Source organism: Rhynchophorus ferrugineus, unplaced genomic scaffold (assembly GCF_030347505.1).
Source record: "Rhynchophorus ferrugineus isolate W39M unplaced genomic scaffold, kcgeb_rfMv2 rfM8, whole genome shotgun sequence".
Taxonomy (NCBI): Eukaryota; Metazoa; Arthropoda; class Insecta; order Coleoptera; family Curculionidae; genus Rhynchophorus; species Rhynchophorus ferrugineus.
Genome location: NW_027472587.1, coordinates 30,589,480 through 30,616,126, shown reverse-complemented (window position 1 = coordinate 30,616,126; position 26,647 = coordinate 30,589,480). Strand labels below are relative to the sequence as shown.

General features: G+C 31.1%; 1 protein-coding gene across 1 annotated transcript in view; it reads left to right on the top strand.

Annotated features, from left to right (window-relative positions):
- Positions 1-18,643, top strand: part of side-VII (sidestep VII transmembrane protein) — a 446,220-nt gene extending 427,577 nt beyond the window's left edge. The window contains exons 15-17 of the mRNA XM_076412671.1: positions 5,822-6,075; positions 13,563-13,735; positions 18,263-18,643. Coding sequence (XP_076268786.1) covers positions 5,822-6,075; positions 13,563-13,735; positions 18,263-18,362 — 527 coding nt within the window. The 3' untranslated portion in view covers positions 18,363-18,643. The remainder of the gene's footprint in view (positions 1-5,821; positions 6,076-13,562; positions 13,736-18,262) is intronic.
- Positions 18,644-26,647: the final 8,004 nt, after the last annotated feature.

Here is a 26,647-nt window from a genome sequence, read left to right as displayed (position 1 = left end):
GGAAAATATTATCGCACCCGCCGTACTTGCCACCAGACCTTGCGCCGTCCAACTATCAACTTTTCGCATGAATCGGACACGTGCTGGTAGAGCAGCACTTCGCTTATTTGGAGGTACAGCTGGTATGTCCAAAGAATTTAAATCTGCATCTCCAAATGATATTATTTCTAACAATATTTCTTTATATTTTTTTATAATTTTTTATAGGATTTACCATTGTTGCTATTTTAGTACTGACCTATATTATGGATCAAATTTTAATTATGATTACAATTTTATTTAAGCCGGCTTGGCTGGCGCAGTGGTTAAGGCGACAAGACGGTCCTCCTGTTATTGCGATAGTCACGGGTTCGAACCCTGCTGGGGTATCTTCGAAAATTTATGTTTGTGATTGTCTAATAGTTGAGATTGCCTTAGACAAAAGTGTAAAATCCGACAAGGAAAATGATCCCAGTCACGCCAATAACCAGAGTGGGTAAGACCGGATATCTTTTGGGATGATTTCTAAAGTTGAGCATATTTACCTTCTACGCTTAGTTTTTGTATTCTTCGGTACAGCGTTTCCTTGTAAAAACTTTTTGATATCACTGTATTTCTCCTTCATTTAGTCTGTTAATACCTGTATACATCTTTCTGGATACAACTAGATTTAATCACTATTTTCTCCTTAATGGATTTGTCATATATACAAAACAGTTACGTAACAATTCTTTCTCTTCTGGCACATTTTAACCAAATGTATATTTTGAACAATTACACACATATCTGCGCATATAAATCTTTTACATTCTAGAGTAGCATTTGCTACTAGTATCATATATTAATTATATGGTCACCTTTCCTTACGTGAACATTTATCAACGTGTCTTAGAAATTTGTAGTATTGAATCTAATCATATTCAGAAAGTTTCATTCAGGTGAAAAACGAAGCTATTAATTTCCAATCTATCTAACAATTGTTCACAGTTCCATCATTTGTCAATTTCTTTTTCAATGTGTCTGGTCGAGTTCATCCAAACTGAGGGTGTTATTAACCATTCCTGTATCCAACATGAAGTACAATATATCTGCAATGAATTATTGATAAATATTTTGACTAATAAAACCTAATAAATAGTTATTAAAACGTTTACCTTTTTAAATCAACACTTGTTGTTATAACACTATTTTTATTATTATCTTCCTATCAGTTCTGAAATATGCATTCTAAATATATAAATTGAAATAATAAGTCTTTTTATTACATGCTTTTAAAAATTGTATTCTTTTAAAATCATTATACTGATTTACCATTGTTACTATTTTAGTACTGACCTATATTATGGATCAAATTTTAATTATGTTTACAATTTTATTTAAGCCGGCTTGAAAGGCGCAGTGGTTAAGGCGACAAGACGGTCCTCCTATTATTGCGATAGTCACGGGTTCGAACCCTGCTGAAGTTTAATAACTCTGGTTACTTCTTTCGGCGTGACTAGCCAAAGCGTCCAATTTTCACATCCTATGTCCGCCAAATTATATTCAATATCAATTTCCTTTGGTTTGAATATTTTTGATTGCTGCATGATAATTTTCCCCGATTCCTGAGACAGTTATTTAAGAATTTATTTTTAACTAGCGACCCGCCCCGGCTTCGCACGGGTGCAATGCTGATACTAAATTAAATACACTACAGAAAAAATATGAACGTTGTATATAAAAACATAGCGGCCCGCTCCGACTTTGCACGGGCATAAAATATATATGCCTATGTCACTCAATGAAAACATGATTAAAATCGATCCAGTATTTTTGGTTCATTCATTACTGCCCTTGGCCTGCACGCATTAAATTTGGAGTAAAACAATTCCTCTTCCCCTATACTTACTATGAAGATTTCCTGCTATCTTTGGAATATCTAAATTCATACAATTTTTATTACATTACACATTTTTAAACGCAAATTTTAAATTTGTAATATCTCCGAAAATATTTGTTTAATTTACATGCTGTAAGGAACCATATTGATCTATATTAATTGCACACTGTATTTAAGGTACTTAATTCGATAAGGATTAATGCCGTATTGCTTAAAATAGCTTCGTAAATAAGCCATTTTCTCACGTAAAAAGTAAACAATAAAAATGGTTAATGTGGGTTATCCCTAAAAGATAAACATATACCATCGCAGGCTTTTTTGTAGACCTTTTTATGGTGTACAATACTGTGGTACATTAATTTGATCTAACTCGTAGGGTTAGGCAGCGTTTTTGCTAATTGCTAAATAAGCCTAAAAAATAGGTTAATTTACGACATCACGTTAGAAACCTCTAAAATTAGCAATGTTGCCTTAGTATATCATGCATGTATTATACATACAAACCTTCCTCTTGAATCACTCTATCTATTGAAAAAAACCGCATCAAAATCCGTTGCGTAGTTTTAATGATTTAAGCGTATATATGGATATAGGGACAGAAAAGGCGACTTTGTTTTATACTATGTAGTGATTTACAGTATTTACCTTTTCAACTTTTGGGTTATATTGCTTAAAATATTTTTATTTTCAGTTTTTCTATTTTGGCCAATACATGTATTAATTAAAGCCGTCTCATTTGGAAAAGCCCGAAGAATAACGCGACCATTGGGGACAAATGTTACTCATCGTAACGCTGATTAAATTAAGTTGTCATTACCGAAACAGAAATGTCCTTTTAACAATACCCGGGGCCGCAATCGTCCGGAAAGCAATTAAGAAGTCGGCCAACCCAATTCCGAGTTTTGGAGTGTGGCACGAGGCCTTTGTGGACGGTAACGAGCGGCATAGCGATCGCCCGTTTACATTGGCGAATCGTCGAGGTTGAGTGGAAAAGTTTTGCGGAAGAGAACCGTTAGATGGCGACCGGATAGAGCCGTCGGTCGCCTTGTTTAGTGTTCGAGCTCGCGAGTTGTCGACGCCGATTGGGATCAGGTCTTGTACGGTAGTTTCGCGTGTTTGTTGTCGTTTATTGATCAACTTCGGATGCGAGATATAATGGTGGTTGTGACCGCAATACGAAAGACATTCCGATTAAACCAAAGGGTTGTTAGTGAAAACCAACAATTGTTGATAATCAAATCCTTAGAAGAATAAACCTACTCAACGTAAAATATATATTTATTAGTTATTAGTTTGTTATGAGCTTTTTACCTTGGTATAAGTATGAGATATAAACTTCCATCTCCTCTGTAAAATTTATTTATTAATATTATTTTATTAATCTCTTAGAACTTCATCAGACTGCCCATAGGCAATAAGTATTATTTTATAATTTCCGTTACACAATATAACTATACTGACATGTAGATTACTCATTAAGTCATTTACTGTAGAAACGTATATCTAAATCTTAGCCAAGTTACTATTTTAACTTATTCTAGAGTCCATCCTAACTAATTCTTAAGACAATATACTAATATCTCATGAAATGTCAATTGAAAAGTTCCCAGCCTGACACACAGATACCGCTTCTAGTAGCATCTTTAAATCTATATGATTTTTAGTTAGTCCTATCTCTCAAAAGATGCGTGTATATATTTGACGGACGTCGGATTATTAGTTTGTGAATTATAGCATTTTGAGTGAAGCAACGAAAGTGTGAAATAATCGAAAAAATATTGCTTTTTGAAGGGAAAAAATACAGTTGAAGCAAACACTTGGCTTGATGACGAGTTTCCGGCCAAGTTAAGCCGAGGTGAAATGAGCACCAAAGAGGGTGAACGCAGTGGACGCCGATGTTATCAATGATTGTCACCGATGAAAACATTTAAAAAATCTACAAAAAGATTTTAAATGACCGTAAATTGAAATTGTACATCATATAATTCACGAATATTTGGGTATGAGAAAGCTCTGTGCAAAGTGGGTGCCGCGGGAGCTCACTTTTGACCAAAAACAATGGCCAGTTGGTGTTTAGGAGCAGTTTTGTGTCGATATGTGACAACGGATGAAACATGGCTCCATCATTTCACTCCGAAGTCCAATCGCGAACTTGAGTTAACACTCAGCGGGCAAAAGTTATGACTGCAGCGACGGATGAAGTCGTTTCAGCTTAGAAAAAGAAGGTTAACGGTGACGTGGTGCCAAGCTCCCAGCATGTCCACCAGCTCGCCAAGTTGTGCTGAATTGCTGTTTGTGGAAGGATTGAGATATGAAATGATTGATTTCTGGAGTATCAGTTTCCTTGTGAATTTGATTATTTCTGACAAACCATGGACCATTCCTGAAAGATTCTCCTGAGGAGCTTATTTTGGAAAAATTCAAGCCGTTTGACCTGATTGGGTGTAACTTACTTGAAGAAGACATTAGGGAGGAGTACGGACCAAATTAACTTCTTGTAAAATAAGCATTTGGCGGAGATGGGAAGTCTGATAGAAGGTCAGATCAGAAAAGATAGCAGGTTTGATATCCCCGAATCTTTCTGGATTGCTTTCTGTATTTGGGAATGTTAGTGTTAGTCTGTTAGTCTTCTGTTAGTCTAACCGTTGGTTAAAGTGAAGACCTCGGTACGTGACGTTATCCAGCCATGGAATTCAACATAGAATTGTTGCGGTGTCGATTTTAAGTTGCAAAACGCGAAGTGCGTAACGCTTCTTATCGAATGTAATTGCCTCGGTTTCCAGGGGGTTGATCTGCAACCTCTAGAATTTGAGACACTTGACCGCATGATCGAGCTACTTCTGTAAACGTCCTTGAATGGCATCGTCAAACCTGGAGACCGTGAAGAAATCAGTGTTGCAATCGTGCAGTGACGTCAATGTGCTGTTGTCTCAGCAGATTTGAAATAAAGTGGTTAAATAAGGCTGGGGCCATTCCTCCGGAACAATTGTATTAAATTATGTTTATTATATATTTTATAGATTTAATCATGAGTAGAAATAATATCAAATATATATATATATATATATATATATATATATATATATATATATATATATATATATATATATATATTTGAGAGCTGCTTTATTCATAGTGTCGTTACTAGTATTCAATGTAGCTGTAAGACAAGAATATATTTGATAAAAACCTAGCAGCTTAATATTTAATGCTATCAATATTTATCTCTCTAACGCCTTTTATTGGTAAGAAGAAGCCCTCATTACCTCGTTCGTGTTGGAAGTTATTGATTATTACGTCTCTAGTAATCAGATTCTGACTAACGAAATTTGTCAAACTAAGCAAGATCCCAAAACAGCGTTTGCCGGTTTATAACCTCTTATTATCACCAATGATTTGAATAATTTTGCAGACATTTGACAATCGAACGATTTTTGCAGGCTGATATAGTAACATGCTCGAAATTATCAGCCCTCATTCTATCTCTTTTTAACTGGAATGAAATGAGAAGGAAAATATTATCTACTAATAAAACGAATTTACAAACTGCAATAAGTAATACATTATACATTTTGATCACGTGAGTTCACTTCTACTTTAGGTATAAAACTTATTAGCAAAAATACAATTGTTTTTACAATTTTTCTCGCAACTATTCCATAATTTCTCACCATATAAGCCTTCCCTGGATGTCTGTTAATATTTTAAAACCAAAAATAACCAAATCGGTTCAGCCGTTCTGGAGTTTTAGCGAGACTAATGAACAGAAATTCATATTAATACATATTGCTGGTACTTTAATTAAAAAAGTGTACAAGCTAATTAATATCTGAATCTGTTTCCTCTATTCGTTCGGTGCCTTCTTATTTCCTGCTGACACGATTAAACGCTTCGGTATTTGGCGCTGCCGCCCTCCGCATCCGTCTCTCTAATCGAAAAGCTAATTAATGCTCCCTCCAACAGGTGGCAGTCCGATATCGAAACACGAATCGAGCGGCGGCGAATGCGACAGCGACGAGAAGAACCCCGACGTCATCCCGCAGCCGGTCGACGCTGACGACGCTTCCGACTACGTCCGGAAGAAGCAGCACGTGTCGACGATCGAAACGTCGCCTAGCAGGAGCCTGCTCCACCAGGCCGGCAACTCCGGCTACATGGGATATTGCACGTTACGGAACGGAATGCCACTACACGACCTGAACGCTCAGTCCAAAATGGTAAAGTTTGATAAAATATATTATGCAATAGCTAGCATTACAGGCAGCAGGAGCTGGGCAAAATACATAGCTTTGCTTTTATTAAAACACAAATTACAAAATACTTTCTCGCATGTATTTAAAATACAAATTACAATATTTTAAATATTTTAGTTTAAAAAACAGCCTATGTTTTGACTATTAATAGGTAAAAAATTCATCTTGTTAAAAAATCTCTTGTTGGGGCATGAAAAACATTCTCTTAAAGAAAATAATTTTTCAATAGATCCTGATAAGCACTAGCTTGTGTTACATTGTATGAAGACATTTTTTTAATATTTAGATAGCGTACAAATATGATAAGAATTTTACTGTTATCGCTTAAGAAGCCGACTGCATTTTAATATTTGTAGTTGGCCCTATACTACTATCGTTCGCAAAAACTATAAAATCGTCATCTTCCTTATCATTACTGCTGCTCCTCTTACTCATAGACGTTATTTCATGTTTTTTGTAATTCGCATGAATTACAAGATTCTCGATTACTCTTTAACTACCTAAAATAAAGGTACATACTTACATTCATAAATAAAGAAACAATAAAGAATGCATTGACTATTACAAAACAACAAATACACTCTCTGCATCGCCACAAAGATTGACATATTTAGCGATCATTATATTGTTATCGAGTATTATTTTATGTAGAATGTACCTATAAAAAAGCTTGTTGGACATATTTATGTTCAAATGTATGTTGAGGTCATAAGTATTTAAAATACTAATCAATTACGATCAGCTGAATAATTAGGTATTTGAAATGCATATCACAAGTCACAATTTTAAGAAGTGATTGAAAACCAAATACAAAATATATGTGTTTGTATTTCAATTGCGTATTTTAATTACAAGTAATTCAAAGATCGCCCAAACTTGATTACAGAAATTATATTGGAGAAATACCATTAATATACTCTTAATAATATTACAAACTAAACAAATATTCCAAGAGCAATAACTATCTTTTAACCGACTTCAAAGAAAGATGAGGATCTATGTTCGGCTACATATTTTTTTAATGTATGTTCGCCGATTTCTCCGTCATTTATTGACCGATTTGCAAAATTAATTTTTTATTCGAAAGATAACAGCTCCGAGGTGGTCCCATTGGAACCAAGTCAGGGTCTTATGGAGGAAGGGGGGAAATCGAGGGAAAACCTCAAATTTCAAAGTCACGTTCAACAAATTATAACAAACTAAACAAATATTCCAACAGCAATAATTATTTTTTAACCGACTTCAAAAAAAGAGGAGGATCTATGTTCGGCTACATATTTTTTTTAATGTATGTTTGCCGATTTCTCCGTCATTTATTGACCGATTTTCGAAATTCATTTTTTATTCGAACGATAGCACCTCCGAGGTGGTCCCATTGGAACCAAGTCAGGGTCTTATGGGGGGAGAAATCGAGGAAAATACTCAAATTTCAAAGGCACGTACAAAGTTTTCACATATTCTTGATAAACTAATCATATATTTATATATGATGTTATTCCTGAACTGATGTGATAAAAAATCGGAACTAGTTCAGTGTAAAAGCCATTCAGTCAATTAAATATTTTTAACAATAGAATTGAACGGACATCAAGAACTAAATAAGGTAAAGTAAAGTAAAAATATAATGAAACTTAGATTTTTAATACAAAAAAACCTTTAAAAATAAAATATGTACATAATAGTCGTTGTAATAACTAAATAAAAATAAACAAAAGCCTTATTTAACCTATGTACACGCATTTACTCTTCTACTATATACACAATTTAGCTTAATACCTACCTAAACCTATTTATCTATTTACAATATTATTTTAACTACTACCAAATGATCAGTTTGAAGTCGGTGCCGAGCCCAAACAATACAAAAATAATAATATAATTTTGTGTCATATACACAAAATGAAATTACGAATAAAACAAATCTAAATAGTTGCTCATTCAGGTAATATATTCAAATGAAGACCTTCTTCATCGGCGTTGTAAATTTGTTCTGTTATTAACTCTCATCACTTCTTCCCTCAATGGTTGTATTAATTAATTCTTGTGATGCTTACGATTTCTCACCAAATATAAACAATAGTATATATGCTGCTTTACATCGTTGTAGTCAGTCATCACTAAATACAAAATTCTCAGGCCCTTTCATTTTCTCGTCTCCTTATTACCAACTATGGTTTCTGTACTGGACCTACAGTTTAACCTGTACTCCGAACCACTGGGTCCTCAGCATTGAGAGACAAAAGATATCCGGTCTTACCCAGTCTGGTTACTGGAGTCACTGGGATCATTTTCTTTGTTTGATTTTGCACTTTTGCTTAAAGATAATTACAATTGTTAAACAATCACAAACATAAATTTACAATCATGCCCCATCAGGATTCGTACTTGCGACTATCGCAACAGCAGGAGGACGGTTCTGTCGCCTTTTTATTCCACTATTTGTTATTTTCATATTATGTCTATGGTTACATCTGGATGTATCAGAATTCCTCAACGTTGCATCAGGGGTCGTAGACATATCGATATAATTTGCACATGTTCCATTCCTATAATTAATGTTGGCAATAGCAATAAAGATTATGTTTTAATTAAACAATGCTTACAAAATAGAGATTTTATTAATAATCAGGTTTATTACTACAGAGTATAAAGAGTTATAGATGTTTTTGGTAAAATTTATTAAACTTCATCAAATATAATCTAATTTTGTTTTTTAAACTAAATGTGCTCCATTATTATAAAAAATGTTTTGACATTTTTCGAGTAATACAATCCGAGACATCCTCAACTGAGCGAGTAGTAGAGGATTTTACATGAATATTTTGAGATGAAAATTCAACCGCAATCCGTTTCGTAACCGCTGATAAAACATGGATGCACTAGAGACTAAGGAACAATCAAAACAGCAGGTTTATGTGGGTAAATGTTAGACAGAGAGCCAAGTCGGTCATGGTCTGTCGGTCAGTTATACTTATTTTTTAGATGGGCGCGATATTATTCATACCGATTATCTTGAAAGTGGTAAACCTGGCTAATATATTCCAGAACTTTTAAATATATTTGATATCGGATATTTGGTACAGGAAAAATGTGTTGTTCCATCAATAAAATGAACGGGGGCACACGTGTATCGCCACCATAACAAAGATCCATAAATTGGGCTACGAACTGCTACCCATCCAGCATATTCTCCATATTGGGCCTCCTGAGACTATTTCTTATTTCCAAACCTGAAAACATGACTGGGAAGTAAGGGATTACTGAAACCAATTTTAAGGCCCTAAAAAAATTGTCATTTGAAAGTAATAAAAAAATGACAGACTAAGTATATGGACCAAGCTAAAAATAAATTATGTTGAGAAATAAAACACCTTTTGCAGAAAAATATTTGGTAATAAAGGTTAATTATTTAAGTTGCAAGTTTATACTAGAAAAGATGTGTCGTAATTGTTCAAATCAACGCTAAATTCAATTTAAAAAATTGCAGAACTCTATTAATATAGAACTTCTATAATAAAAACATAAATAATAAAAATTATATTATTAACAAATGTTAAAATAAAGTTTAATTAAACTCTAGAGACAAATTCCCGTCCATTTTTCACCTTTACGGAACGTTTTGATGCATTTTCATTATTGACTGATTTAGTGGCAGTCTATAGACGAATCCATTTTATGGAAAATCCCACCTAATGTAACTGTAGTGCCGCAGATGCCATAAAAAGTCCCAGAATGGCCCGAATCTATCCTTATTTGACCCTACACACCCTGCATGGTGCTCATAAATCAATTGACACGAGCAGATAATCCGATCAGTAAGTAAGAGGATTTTTGTGTAACGGATGTGGAGCTAGATAAAAAAAAGAGTTATGGGAAACTATTACTGTTCGGTAGCGTGAACCGTACAGGTGAAAGAAGAACTGATAACTTGTAACCTTTCATTCAATTAGGGAGCTCTCCAGTCAATAGCCTACTTGATTTCGACGAAAAGATATAAACAACCATCTATTAAACTCTAACTTGCGTTATAAAAAGCGTTAAAGGTAAAATCCCTGAAACAGGACAAAACTAAGTACTTAAATTAAAAGAAAAATACTCAAGGCTTATAGTAATATTGGAAATTATTACAAAAACATATTCTCTGTTATAACTTTTATAATCTATAAGGTTAATTAGAGAAAATTTACTTATTTATTTTTACTTTATTACTCATTTATTACTTGTTTATTACTTACTTTATTTTTTATATTAGGTTAATAATTTCTCCTTGTAAAATAGTTAAAATTAATAGATTTCATACTTGCATATTGATCAAGGACATCTATTGGCGATAATGCGAAATATTTTTTTTACTCTTTGTTAGTCCACAATCTCCCCTATAGGCAATAATTATTTCTTATGTCTATACTATATTTACATGGCATGCAGAAAATCACTTCAATAAGCGATATCCCGTATAAAATATTATCTTAATTAATTAGCCTTATTTTAAAGCTTATTCTAAAGTCTACATATGGCCAGTAATCAGATCAGGTGGTGATAAACGATTTAGTCCACGAACTTCACTATCACGTCGCATATTTAGCTGATTAGCGAGTACATTGGGATGCACTGACACTCTTTCGAAGTACTTCATACAAACACGTTGAATTAAACTCGTTATAGGTTCTAGAGAAATATCGCATTGTATCACTTTATTTGAAATATAGTACGGAGCATCAACAATGGCAAGCAACAGTTTATTTTCGAACCGTTGAATAATGGATATATTAGATTTGCTAGCGGTACCCTAGAGTTGGAGTTGGATTCAATACTACCAAATAGGCTTGAGTAGAGACTCATACAGCAACACATTGTTATCTAATGATAACTTGGATTTGCGCCCGATGAGCCAATATATTTGATGTAATTTCAGTCGAAGTTGTTTTCGTTTAGAGAGTATGTGCCTCTTCCAGGTTAGGCCTCGATGTAAATGCATACCAAGATATTTAATTCAAGTAATAAATATGTGCATCTACATTTCCATCTGCGAACAGTGAAAGAAAATATTCAATCCTATAGCAATAACTATCAAATACTATAGAATGCCGTATTAGCTAAAGATATGTCCACTGATGAAAATATGACAACATATTAGAATATTGTTTCAACCAAGCAGATTGTAAAATTTATTTAAAAAAATAATTATAACACTACTACAACTAATATGAGAATATTAACCATTAATAATCATAAAACCATCCAGATCGACATCGAAGCGGGATATTTATGGCCATAAAACTTAGATGCTGAAAATGAATTAAACTGTAGCTGCAAATGCCCCACGACAGTTGAAGTTGAAGAAATTGGATGATGTATTGCTGCAAAAAGGCCGACAATACCGAATATGAGAGACAAAGTCATCCTCCTGCGAGATAACTCTAATCGGAGGTAATCTGATTACCATGTGTTTAGACACGGTTTCAAAATTCTGACGGAGCACGAAGATAAGTCCATGATCCAATGGCTACCCAAACAATACCGTTCTTTCGATACTGTATCGCCATATCGACAAGAAGTTGACAAATAATTGTAGAATATAATGAAAACTGTTGTGAATAGTTTATATTGTGCCAATTTTTCTGAGCAGAATACGTTTAAGCACCTCAATAACAATATTAATAATTTACCTCAATGACTAGAAAAACCGAAAAACATTATCAAGAAAGAGTTGCTTTAGGGCGCTTTAAAACGCCTTAAAAACGCTTAAAAAAGAGTTGCTTTAAAACTAGAAATTACGTCATAGTACATTAGATTTTTCAATTTTCAATGTCCATCCAAAATCTTTAGTTTCCTTATTTAACTTCATTCCCTTTCTACTGACTTCAGAAAAGAAAAATGGAATCCAGTCTAGTAAAATTATTTAAAGATATATTCATATTCTAGTCAAGAAGCATGAATTTTAGGTCGTTTTTTAAGTAACATAAAAAAACAAACAATATTCTACTATTCATTTTTTGCTTCCACTTGATATTTGTGTAAGTTTAAGAATATTTAAGAAAAGAGAGAGTCAAAAATATAACAAATAATTTTAATCTAAGTGTTATTATCGTATCAATTAAAACAGTCGACAATTTTTTGTGCAAATTCGGACTGCGTGTAAAAAGAAACAAAAAATTATACCATTTCCTAAATATTTTTTTTAATTCTAAAAATCGAAATTTTTTATAGCTTTGCTTTGTATGATAGTAAAATATATCCAATTTCATGTAAATGGTTCAGTAGAGTTGAACTATCTCATCAATCGCCTCGAAAAAAGTAGTTTGAAAGAAAAAGCTATATCCCCGAAAATAACTTAAAAATTTGAAAATTCCTCTTAAGGACATATTCCTAAAGGACTAAAAATTGTTGGAAAAATGTTTGGATTAGAATACCACCTTAATGCCTCTTTCAAATCCTAAATCATATTGGTAATATTATTAGGGAAACATTAGTATAAATATGTACTTCATCTTGTAATAAATTATGCCGAAGATCCATTCCGTTTTAACCGGCTTGGTTGGCGCTGTTACCAAAGCGACAGGACGGTCCTCCTACGGTTGCAATAGTCGTGGGTTCGAATCCTGCTAGAGCATTTACGTTTATCATTCTGATTATTCAAAAGGCAAGGCTCCGACAAGGAAAATAATCACAGTCATGCCGATAACTAGGCCGTGTAAGACCGAATATCTTCTGTGATGACATCTAAGGTTGTCACTCGTCAGTCGGTAGATTTAATACTAAGGACCGTAGTTCGGGGCCCACATCAAGCAGTAGTTCCATTTCAGATAAGCACTAGTTATTAAAAAAAAGACTTTAAATTAAAATACAACAAAAAATACCGTTTTACGGACAGTTTTGTACAAACTTTTGCCACAAGAAAATATAAAATAATAAAATAATTTGCTGCTATTTTATTAATAAAATTTCGTACAAGAATACTACGCCATAAATAAAAACATATTTCGTTTTATCTGTAACGCGTTAATAATGAAATCAGTTAAACAAAGTTCCCCCCTCTTAATTCCAGTGGAATTCCACCGTATCACATGACGCAGAGACAATTAAATTCTTATAAGCGACTGATTTTAAGTCGTATTAAAAGGGATTGATATCCGCGGGCCATATATAACTGCGAGGAGTGTGCAACAGCCCCCTGTCATTTAATAAAACGTAGAAAGACTTATAAAAGGAACTGTCGTCGAGTCGCCGAAGACGGAAAGACCCGAGGTATTTTTGGCTTAACATTGCAAATCAGCTAGGTCGTAATTTATTCTCACGGCTTTAAAATCGGAGACCGTTTAAATTTATGGTCGTGCGTGTTTTTTTTTTGTTCCTTTCCAGATTCGAGCGAGTTATTTAGTTCAGATATTCGGGTTATTGGACGACTTGATTTAAACCGGTGTGTTAATTAATGGTGTCTTTAATTCTAGTTGCCCGGACCTGCATCTATTATGCCTCCCTACAGTGCCTCATGTACGTTACCGAGACAACCGCCACAACAATGGCAATACGGACCTGTCAATCATCTCCCACCAGGACTCTACCCGGTTGGTTACAGGAACGCAACTATAACCCAGCAACGATTGAGATCGACTCAAACGAGGTTTGTTTGAAATCAAATTATGTCATTTTAGGTTAATTAGAAACTTTCTTTTAATTTCGTTGCATTCACAACACTGGTGTGAAAATGCCCAGCACACAGTTTGAACAATTTCTATTCAAATAGCTATCAAAACACTATATTTTTTCATTTTGCTGATTTTTCAGTTTTGCTGATGAATTTTGATACCAGAGATGCTCTTCCTTCTGATTATTCAACTATGAAGAATAACAGTTTACGGTCTAGATATATCAAAATATAATGTAATCATATATGACAACCTAATTATATCTTATTTAACACCCACAATAGATACGAATGTTTCGTTGTGACAAACAACCAAAGCCTAAAGCCCAAACAACTCCTATTAGGTACGATTTGATTTAATAAGGAGAAATCTAATACCATTCCTGCCTACCTAACTAATCTATTTCAACTATTTTCCTGGCCAGGAACACAGTGTCACAATAAATAAGTACTCCTACCTTTGAAGAGTGTGCATCTTTAAAAGGCTCTGAAAAAAAAATAGAAGAACTTAAGGAAGGAAAATGACCAGGCTACGACCTTGTTGACACAACTGTCTTGAAACATGTTCCGTTCAAGAGAATCATGAACCTAGTCGAATTAATTCTGCCCAAACCAGTCAAACCACCACATGATAAGACCTCGCATAATACCTATAACCTATAATGGTACCAATGAATGGTAAACTAATTGAAAAAAATAATTATATCTAAACAGGATAATCCCTAGTCACCCATTTGGAATCTGGGAGTATCATGGGACAATTGAATGAGTAAAGCGCACTATAGACATCAGTAGATGCCTAGAAAATCGACTGTACTACTCTGCTACCTTTTCGATATTAGTAAAGATTTTGACTAAGTGAGGCATGACGGTTTGTCAAACAAACTAAAGTAGATGTTTATACATATATATTATCAAAAAAATCCTATCTCAATCATCTTCCAGAGGAAGGGTATTCCTGATTAAATGTTGTTTTATTATTATTTAATTATTACCTTTTTACTAGTCGTTTCCGGCAAACCTACAATTTGTCTTTATGATAACTTAAATCAGTCTATTTAACTAGGAGGACCCATCGGCCCTATCTCAGTCTCTGGTTAAATAATGTCTATACATGTCACTGGGGTATTTTTATTATATATACCTCACTACACAACACCACAAATGTTTCGATTATTTTTAGTCTGTGTCCTGCTCTGGTGGTATCCAAAAGTTGTAATATTTTAATATTCTCATGAGAATGGAGTCTTCTCTCATGCACCCTTGCAATTTTCTGGATTTCTTATCTGACTGTGAATATCTGAAAGTCTCGATGTAGGTAATCAGTCCTATAGTACTTGGGTGCGCCCACAATACCTCTCAGGACTTTGTTCTGAAAAATGTGTATTTTGGTTATGTTACTCTTTGCAGATCATCCCCATAATTGCACTCCGTATGTCCATAAAGGTTTCAGTATTTGCTTATATAATAACAATCTATTATGTACTGATAATTGTTATTTTCTTCCAATTAGCCAATACATTTTCCTATATTTAAATTCCAGTTCTTTTTTTCTTCTTTATATGTTTCCAGCGAAGTTTTGCATCAATATTCATTCCGAGATATTTAGCGTTGTTGCTATATGGAATAATAGTATTATTTAATGTTCTAAATAAGTGCTTGTACAATCATGTAGATGAACTACACATGCGCAAATTTACTATTGTTAATTTTTATTTGCCAAGTTTGTGTCCAGTATCTATATTGTCACTTACCTCTTGTAATTTTCGTGAGGCTTCTTCATTATTGTCTTCGGCAGCTCTAATCGCAGAATCATCAGCAAATGTAGCCATATTTTACGATGACCATCCATTTGTGGTATATCACAAGTGTAGAGTAGATATTGGCCCCAGTACACTTCCTTGTGGTACATCTGCTTTAGCTTCTCTTATTGTAGAGTAAGTTTCTTCTTATTTGACTCTAAATATTCTGGTTGTAATGTACGATTTTAACAGATAGTTTAGAAGATGGACAACAGAGTGGCTTATTGTTCCAAAACCATCAATTGCCTTGACGCAAAATAGAGAAGGGTAATACAAAACATCTTACTTAGATATGCTTAATACAATCTTGATTAGAAAGTACAGTTTACTACTATTGCACTGTTGTACTTATACCAATTCATCAACTGCTTGTTTGTTCTTGGTAGTTTTGGGAAATACATACTGACGTATATATCCCACATTAATCTGCCTTTTATATTCCATGAAGTACAACTGAATAATGGTAATAAATTAATGTTATAAATTAATATTGTACTAATCATATCTAATGTAAGATGTAATTAATTTAAAAAAAACTGCTAATTCTTCGAATATTCGAGCTGGGCTTTTATTTAACGTGACTTGCGTAATGCAAGTATGGCGAAAAAATATCGATATATCGGTATATCGATATTCTTTTCGGACGATATTCCTCGATATTTAAAAAAAAATTAAAGATACTTCTTAATAATTATAAAAAACATTATAAATGTGTTTGGTTTTAAAGGTATAGTGTATCTTGGTGCTTAATTTTAAAAGATTATTACTAACGCACAGTTATTGCAAAACAAATTTCTATATTTAAAATGATGTATCGATATTTTTTAAAACATCAATATATCGAAATATCGATATTTTCCCGCCGGCGAACACCCCTAACTTGCAGTTCATATTCTTTGGACTTTTTTGGTCATTCAACTTTAAAAAGGCTTTTATATTCATCATAAATATTTTCGACAATTTTTCCATCTTTCTAGAAACATGGCGATACTGTATTGAAAGAACGATTTTCATGATTTTTACACTTCACCATCGAAACCGTATGCTAGCGGAGCTATTCTGCTCGATCTGAAGAGGTGGCAATCAAAAGGCTATCTATTGCTATCGGCTGCAACTATCTGCTAAATATGCTAGGTGCGACAAATCTTAATTATTTGTTTTAACAACTCGCAATTCACTATACCTTGCTGAACCCATCATATGGCCATCAATATTCTGCATCCTTGTCGATGCATATGCCTCATGGACTAGTACATAACTTTATGTGCTTGAGATTGTTGTAGCAGATTTTGCCTGGCAACCAATAAATGCGATGGTAAAAATGTCTTTAAATGGTATTTCGTGTCAGTTCATTTAATCGCAATTTTCAATCAATTTTAATCTTCCCTATCAAAAGTCAACGCCTGAAAAAATTATACCCATCAAGTAGTCCGCTGTCTAAAAGTTCTTTTAATGTTTCTGTAAATATCATTTTCAAATCGTTGAAACCAAAATTGCCAATTGGGATACCATCCAGCAACATCACTATAAGCTTCCGAAGGTGTTTAATGGGCTTCATGGATTTTTTCCATCGTTTTGACTGACTTGTAACACGGTGCATTGTCTTGGTGAAGCAGCACTTTTTTTTTATTGAAATGCGGCAGCTTTTCGGCGATTTCGTCCTTCAAACGGTCCAATAACGCTACGTAATAGTCGCTGTTGATGGTTGTTCCCTTCTCAAGGTAGTTAATGAAAATTATTCCTTGGGCATCCCAAAATACAGACGCCATAATCATGTCAGCCGACTGTTGCGTTTTCCCACGCTTTCGAGCGGGTTCGTCATGTGCAGTGCACTCGGATGGCTGTCAATTGGACTTCGGAGTGAAATGATTGAGCCATATGTCATCCATTGTTACATAATCATCAACTCGTCGTTGTTCTTGGTCATAAGTGAGCTCGGGTGGAACCACTTTGCAAAGAGCTTTCTCATACCCAAATATTCGTGATTGATATGATGTACACGTTCAGTTGATATCTTTAGAGTGTCGGCTGTTTCATTCAACTTCAATTTACGGTCATTCAGAATCATTTTACCGATTTTTTAAATATTTTCGTCGGTAAGAAACTCTTTGGCGCGTCCACTGCGTTCACTGTTTTCGGTTCTCATCTCATCACGTCTAAACTTAGCATACCAATTCTTGATGGTTGATTTTCCTACGGCAGTGTTCTGAAACTCGGTTGCAAGCCAAGTTGTTGCTTCAACTGTATTTTTCCCTTCAAAAAGCAATAATTTATCAACACAATAACAACAGTTACTTCACTGAAAATGCTAAAATACGCAAACTAATGAGCTGACCGCTATCAAATTTGTATACGCATCTTTTGAGTGTTAGGACTCACTAAAAAACATATGGATTTAGTTCTAGAAGCGCCATCTATGTGTCAGGCCAGGGACTTTTCAATTGACCCGTTACTACATGAAAAACTATTGTTTATATACAAACTTTTATTGGGTTTGAGTGATTTAAATTCAGTTTTTGAATGAAGAATTTGCTCTTTTGGTAGGAAAGCTGAGAATGTTATGCTATTTCGTTATCTAAAAAAAGAAATGACTATATAATAGATAATTTATTTAGAAATAAGTTTATATTCAACCAATATTAATTAACCTATTTAATTCCTGTTACTAGTTGACTTTAGTTTTGTTTCTTTTCCTGCCTAGAGAACCACCAATACCACTACAGCCCATGACCGGTTCGAATGAAGAGGAACCGTCTCCCGAGACACCCCTTATGGCCAACAAGCGCGAAAGCACCGTCTGACAAATGACCGAATTATAAATAGAACTAGATGGTGATTTAGTTTAAGCAAGACCGTAAACGGACAACATCGATCAAGAACTCTTTCAGTGTTGCGGCGGTTTCAGTGTTTAAAACGGTGTCGGAGGCGAGACGTCGAGTGTCGACAGGAACAGTTCGAAAAATGTTCGTAACCACTGACGTTGGAAGCGTCTTATCTTGACATAACATGATTTAGTGGAAAGGGTTTTCCAACTTTTGTTGAATTATCGTCAAAAACTAGAGTTTACTTAATTAATAGCCGGGGAAGGGTCTTCGTACTAGACGTCGAAAAAATTTAATTTAAAATTCAATTGATTAACTCTGAGCTGCGTCCTCTCTAACATTTTAATGCAGTTTTCACTTTGATGTATAAAATTTAACTAGTCCATAACGAACTCTGACTTCTAACTTTTTATACATCTTTTTTTCAGCCGATTTTTAACTTAATTTAAAACAATATTTTCAACGCTCATATCGAATATAAAAATTGAAAACATTAAACTGTTCCTCATAAATTTGATTGTTTTATATTTTAGTGTTCAACATAATCGAAATAATCGATCATTTACAGTATGAAGTGTTGCACTGCAAACAATATTCTACATTAAAATTTAATTCTCTGTAATATATGACATTTTTTATGTATAAAATTAAAAGTTTGGTCTAGATTCTGATAGATTATCTATTACATAATGACACACTACACAGTAATCGATTACTTTACTGTATAGAATGTCACCTAAAGAGTGTAATACTATAGATAAGAATCTAATCCTTACTCTATAGATATATAGTGTTAATACTATATATAAATTCATTTTATATACAGTGTTATAATTACGATTAGTGTCAAACATTTTGTCTATATAATTTATATATATATATATATATATATATATATATATATATATATATATGTATATATATATATATATATATATATATACATATATATATATATATATATATATATATATATATATATAAATATATATATATATATATATATATATATATATAAATATATATATATATGTATATGTATATATATATATATATATATATATATATATATATAATGTAAAAATTCAAACCTCCATACTATCAAATATATCTCCAATTATAGATCACAATAATTATTATAAACAGAACAGAAATCTAATTTTTTACTAAATTTACAACAAAAATTTTATCACCTAGTTATTTATCATTGAATACGAAATCTGGAAATAAAAAATGGTTCCTCATGAACTTGATTATAGTATATTTTAGTGTTAAACATAATCGAAACAATCGATCACTTACAGAGGAAAAGATTGCATACTAAACAATATTTTATATCATAATTTAATTCTCTAAAACATTTAACATTACTGTATATATAACATTAAAAGTTAGGACTAAATTCTGATATATTATCCAATAGACAAAGACACTCTATTAATTATAGATCATTTGGTTCGCTATAGATCAGAATCTAATCCCAATTTTTTAACTCTATTTATATAATGTTAATACTATATATACAGCTATTTTACAAATAGCATTATGAAATATAATTAAGGTCTAATATTTTATCTAGATAGTATATATTACTACAATGCAAGCTTACATACTGTCAAATTATTAAACAATACTAGTTTATTTTTGTTTGTTTCCAAATATGAGGAAGCTTGTAATGATGGCGATATTTTGATTGATTGATTACTCAATAACAATACTAGGGTATTTCTATTAATTTCCGAATATGAAGAAATGTGTTAAATTTGTTATATTTTAGTGTCAAGTATTCTTTATTTTTTAAGTGACATGTATCATTATTTTAGAGTGTAAATCTATTTTAACCTCTCTAACAAAATTATAAAATTGTGTGATAATTTAACATGATCATCATCATCATATGAAAGAACTTAGTATTTCAGTAACAAAGTTTCTCTAATACGTTTTAAACGACAATAGTTTTTTAAGTTGGCAATTCTGATACATTTTTAAGGTTTATGTATAACATCAACTTCAAAGTAACATTAGAAATGTTACAATCAAACAATCGAAAAATAGGATCGAATATTCAAACATTATAAGATATAATTATATATTGTTATGTTGGTATTTGGCTGATGTCAAATAATATACAAATTCGTCGCAAAGAAAAAGGTTAGACACTTTTTTGAAGCTATGGTACATCCTTATTATATATATTTCTCTTTTTGTGTATTTTCCTCCTTTTGTTTCCTTTCCTTTTCAATCAACTCTCGTATAAGAGATTAGAGATATATTTTATATATAAACAACCGAAAAATAACAATTCTCTTTAAAAAATTTAAGTTAAATTTTTCAAACTCGATAGAAAATTAATTTGAATTTTAATTGTTAATGAATATATCAATTAACGTACTTTAGTATTATATATTTTCCCACATCCTAAACAAAAGCTATAATTTTCAAAAATTGAGATTCAGGCCTCATTCTGTCGAATATGTTTTCGATCATCGACAAGACTAATAATTATAAACAATATTAGTCTATTTGTTCATTTCCAACTGTATGGAAACTTAATATGGTGCATTTAGTGTTAAATTTATTTTTCCTAATATCCTTTAAGTAACACAAAATGAATAGTTTGTAATTTAAATATTTCATTGTTTCGCTAAAAAAAATTAGAATATTCTTCAAAAATTGAGATTATTAACGCAAACAGTAATCTCAATTTTATCATCATCATTACTATTCAATATCTACAGATACAGTTTAAAAATTTATACCTTTATTACAATTGCCGGTTTTACAACACAACAAACAATTTTTTTAAGTTGGCAGTTCTGGTATAATATTGATTTTGAACATAATTTATGTTTTAAAGTAACATTTATAATAAAAAATTGTAACTAATATTAATGTTAAAACAATTGAATCCATATTGGTATTTGATTGACGAACTGCAATATGCAAGTTTTGTCATTACTCGCAAGCACTAAAAAAATGCTTAACCATTATCTACTATATTGTTTGTCATCAAACTTGAACCAAAAATGGAGTATCTGAGTTTTCAACATGAATGTTTAATAGAAAATATGTTGGTTTCCGTTTCATGTATTAATCATGAGGTTCCGATTATGTTTACCATTTCTAGCCAAGTGATTTTATTTCATTTTGGCTACAAAGTTCCAATTCCTATGATTCCTAGATATTCCTTATATTTGCACGAAAGTTCACGAATCTTCGTTCAAGTTAGGATAACTTTTAGACCAAATATATTACAATAAAGTGTTGAAATATACCCATTTCTCAAAGACCTCCATAAATCAAGCCTGCAATAATAATTGGACCCAAGTATAATTATAAAATTCAAATGAAATCCACAACAAAATTCATTTTAAAATACTCACTTCAGAAAAATTAATTTTAATTAACCCTACCTTTAACTTGGATTCTGAGAAGCCGCAAATTTACAATTCCGACACGGTCCAACCTAAAATCTACCCCCCTCATAAATAGGGTAGGTATCCGTTTTCATTTTAAACGTAAAACTTTCGGGATTTTTCCTCCTTGCCCTTGCTTGTATTTGCTTTTAAATCTGCAACTTTTAAGAAACTTACAATTATCGGTACAATGACAGCTGTTTTTAAGACGCGCATAAAACCATAACGGTGCCGTACTACAACAATACGGACAATGCGACTGAAAGGTTTTGTCAGTTTACCTGAAGACTTTAAACTTGTTGCCATAAGCGAAAATTATGATCCCTTGGAAGGAGAAAGTACCACATTAAGGTTTTTGTCAAATAATTTACATAGTTTATTATATTTAAAACAAGAAAGAAACAGTAAAATAATTAACATGGAAATCCGGCTAATTTTTCGATCAACTAAATATAGATATACTTTCTGTCGAAAATATCAACACACTTTGGACACCCTTTTGAAGCTACGGTGTCAAACTTTCATTAATAAAACAAATATTGTCTTTTTGAAAAATTTAAGTTCAGCTACCTTAACTCTGTAGTAAAATTTTCTCTTAAAAAATAGAATTAAATGCTCTTAAATCAAAGGAAAACTTTATTTTAATATAAATTGTCAATGAAAGTATTAATATGCATTTAAAAGTAATAGAAATACATTTGAAATGTACTATTTGTAAAGGAAATAGTAACAAATGTGATAACTAACAAGAAACAATTGTTTATGTTCTATTTTTTAATATTGTGGTTTTATTATTAGTATAATTTAATTTACTTTAATTCGCAATAGGAATAAAATAAATTATTTATAAATATAAAATATATGTGGAAATATACACGTGTACAAGTTATAATTACAGTTACCTGCGAAACGGATAAACCCAACACAGTACCGTACAACAGTAAGAAGGATAATACGACCGAATGATGCCAATACTTAGTCTATTCCGGAGGTTCTATCCTTATACCTGCAAACTTTCACCTCAATGCCGTCAAAGAAAATTAGTACACTTGGCAAACAAGAATAAATATAGGTTTATATACCTGTATGAGAGTAGTTCTAGAAGTAACCCTTTTAGTATAGTGATACTAGTTCACAATTGTTATGGCCGAAATATCAACATTATAAAAGCTAGTCATTTGTTATTATGTTAATATTTGTCTGATGTTGAATAGTATGAAAATTCGTCAAAAAGAAACGATCAGGAATAAAAATATCGTGTGAAACACATTTCTCATTTTTATATATTTTTCTTGTTAGATCAAATACTTTTGAGTGCTCTCTCATATATTTATAATAATGCAATAAGACATACGTTAAGATAACTAAAATAATCATTTTATATTTGTATAATTAAAGTTAAATTCCTCTAAATCGATACAAAACTTAAAAAATAATAATTAAATATGGTAAGAGATAAAACTAAGAAAGATTAGCTGCTTATTATATTAAAATATTCAATATAATAATCAAGCATGAATCAAACTAAAAGTTTAACATTATTTTTTTCTAAATAACAACAAAATTCCCCTATTAACATTAGCATTAATTCAGACTTGACATGTATTCAGAGGAAAATAAATGCCAAAAATAAATAATAACAATACTCAAAGTATGGCTGTTTAGAAAAACAGAACACAATTTTGTGAAAATAACAGAAACAGTATAAATATATCTGTCAACTAATCATATTTGCTCTTTAAAAATTGAGAAAACTTTCTTTTAAGTCTGTTCTGGTGGTTTTATTTGCTTACCTAAAAACTTTAATTCTAACTAAAAACAACTAAATGAAATTAACTTTCTCAAGTCTCAAGATTAATTTAATATCTTTAGTTTCTTCAATGTAGTTATTGAGGAACTGCTATATAGGAATAAAATGAATGCTAAAGATAAATAATTACTGAACTGCAAATACGTGTTTTAAAGAAAAAATAGTATAATTTTGGTAGAATTTAAAATTAATAAAAATTAGTTTCTTATTCCTTACTGTTTTTTGTTACTAATATAACAAGGCAGTAAGCTACAGTAAGGTAGCAAGTAAGGCAAGTTACTCTTAACTACTAATACAATAAAAACAATGTATAAATATCATTAAAATAGTCGTATTTTCTCCTTAAAAAAATTAATTAAATTCGTCAATATTAACAATTGCTTTTTCTTAAAAGTTTATTATTAATCTGACAAAAATTTATAAGTAAAAAATAAAATGAAGTACTAAAATATCCAACATGGAACTTATGTAATTTTTTTTTCAAAAAACAAACTTAAAAAACAATAATTAATTTGTTAGGAGTTAAAATTAACAAAGTTTGGTTGCTCGTTCCTTTCTATTTTTTTATTATTAGTGCATTACAGATTTAATTTAAAGTAAAAAAATTAATAAGATATTTATCATAACAATCAGAAAATTAGATACTTCAAATTATTTCTTTAGTCGTTTAATTAGTTTTTATTTAGTTTTTGTGGATCTATCATATAGGAAGATGATAACTGAGAAAAATAAATAATTACCATACTGTAATAATAAAAAAATAAAACAGACGGAAATGAGGTAACAACAAGCTTAAAATTGTTCTCTCTAAGCAACAACTGAGTAAAATTGACAGCTAAACATTAAAACTAGGGCAGACCCAAGATGCGATTTATATACGATGAATAATTACCTTACTCAAAGTGTGGGTTTTCAAAGAAACATAAAGCATAATGTTGTAAATACAACAGAAATAATATATAAATATCAGTAAAATAATCTTTCTAATACTAAATATTTTCTTTTATTATTATTATTAGTTTAATATATCTAATTTTAAGTGAAATTGAGAATAAAATAATGGAATATCGAACATGGAAATTAAGCAATTGTATTTATGAAATTTGTTTTTTCCAAAAAACCAACTTAAGAAATAATAACTAAATTGTTAAGAGTTACATTAACAAAGTTTGGTTGTTCATTCGCTTTTATTTTTTAATAATAGTGCAATATAGATTATTTTAATTTGAAATAAGAAAATCAGACAGTTAGGTGTTTCAAATTGTCTTTTTTCATAACTAAATAAAATTCACATTCAAATATTACAAGTCATTTAATTAGTTTTTATTTAGTTTTAGGACGTATCATATAGAAAGATGACAACAGAGTAGAATAAATAATTACCAAACTGTAAATGGTCTTTACAGTGTTTGCTATTAATGTAATGTAGTATATATAATTTAAATCAATAATAAAATAATAAAATAGATGGAAGTCAGGTAACAACAAGCTTAAAATTGTTCTCTTCTAGGCAACAACTGAGTAAAATTTACAGTTAAACATTAAAACTAGGGTAGACCCAAGATGCCATTTATTTAATTACTTTTTATTTAGTTCCTGAGGAATAACTATATACGATGAATAATAACCTTACTCAAAGAGTGGGTTTTCAAAGAAACATAATGCATAATGTTGTAAATACAACAGAAATAATATATAAATATCAGTAAAATAATCTTTCTAATACTAAATATTTTCATTTATTATTATTATTAGTTTAATATAACTAATTTTAAGTGAAATTGAGAATAAAATAATGGAATATCGAACATGGAAATTAAGCAATTGTATGTATGAAATTTGTTTTTTCCAAAAAACCAACTTAAGAAATAATAACCAAACGGTTAAGAGTTACATTAACAAAGTTTGGTTGTTCATTCGCTTTTATTTTTTACTAAGAGTGCAATAGAGATTATTTTAATTTGAAATAAGAAAATCAGACAGTTAGGTGTTTCAAATTGTCTATTTTCATAACTAAATAAAATTCACATTCAAATATTACAAGTCATTTAATTAGTTTTTATTTAGTTTTAGGAAGTATCATATAGAAAGATGACAACAGAGAAGAATAAATAATTACCATACTGTAAATGGTCTTTACAGTGTTTGCTATTAGTGTAATATAGTATATAGTAAATTAAAGCAAAAATAAAATAGTAAAATAGATGGAAGTCAGGTAACAACAAGCTTAAAATTGTTCTCTCTAAGCAACAACTGAGTAAAATTTACAGTTAAACATTAAAACTAGCGTAGACCCAAGATGCGATTTATTTCATTTAGTTCTTGAGGAATAATTATATTACATGAATAATTACCTTACTCAAAGTGCGGGTTTTCAAAGAAAAATAAAGCATAATGTTGTAAATACAACAGAAATAATATATAAATATCAGTAAAATAATCTTTCTTATACTAAATATATTCATTTATTATTATTATTAGTTTAATATAACTAATTTTAAGTGAAATTGAGAATAAAATAATAGAATATCGAACATGGAAATTAAGCAATTGTATGTATGAAATTTGTTTTTTCCAAAAAACCAACTTAAGAAATAATAACTAAATTTTTAAGAGTAACATTAACAAAGTTTGGTTACTCATTCGCTTCTATTTTTTACTATTAGCGCAATATAGATTATTTTAATTTGAAATAAGAATAAAATAAGATATTTATCATAAAATTCAGGCAGTTAGGTATTCCAAATTGTTAATTTTAAGTGAAAATAAGAATAAAATAATAGAATATCCAGCATAAAAATTAAGAAATTAAAAATTTTAAATTGTTATCCTGAATAAGAAATATATAAACCTCCAATGTAATATTAATGGGGACATGTGAGTCGATTCATATAATACTTTTGTGCAGTTTATGAGGAACTGTTATATAGAAATAAAATAAATATCAAAAATTAATAATTGCCATGCTAAATATATGTGTTTCAAAGATATTATAAAAAAGTAAAAACCACCTGATTAATTAACAATGTCATTAATGC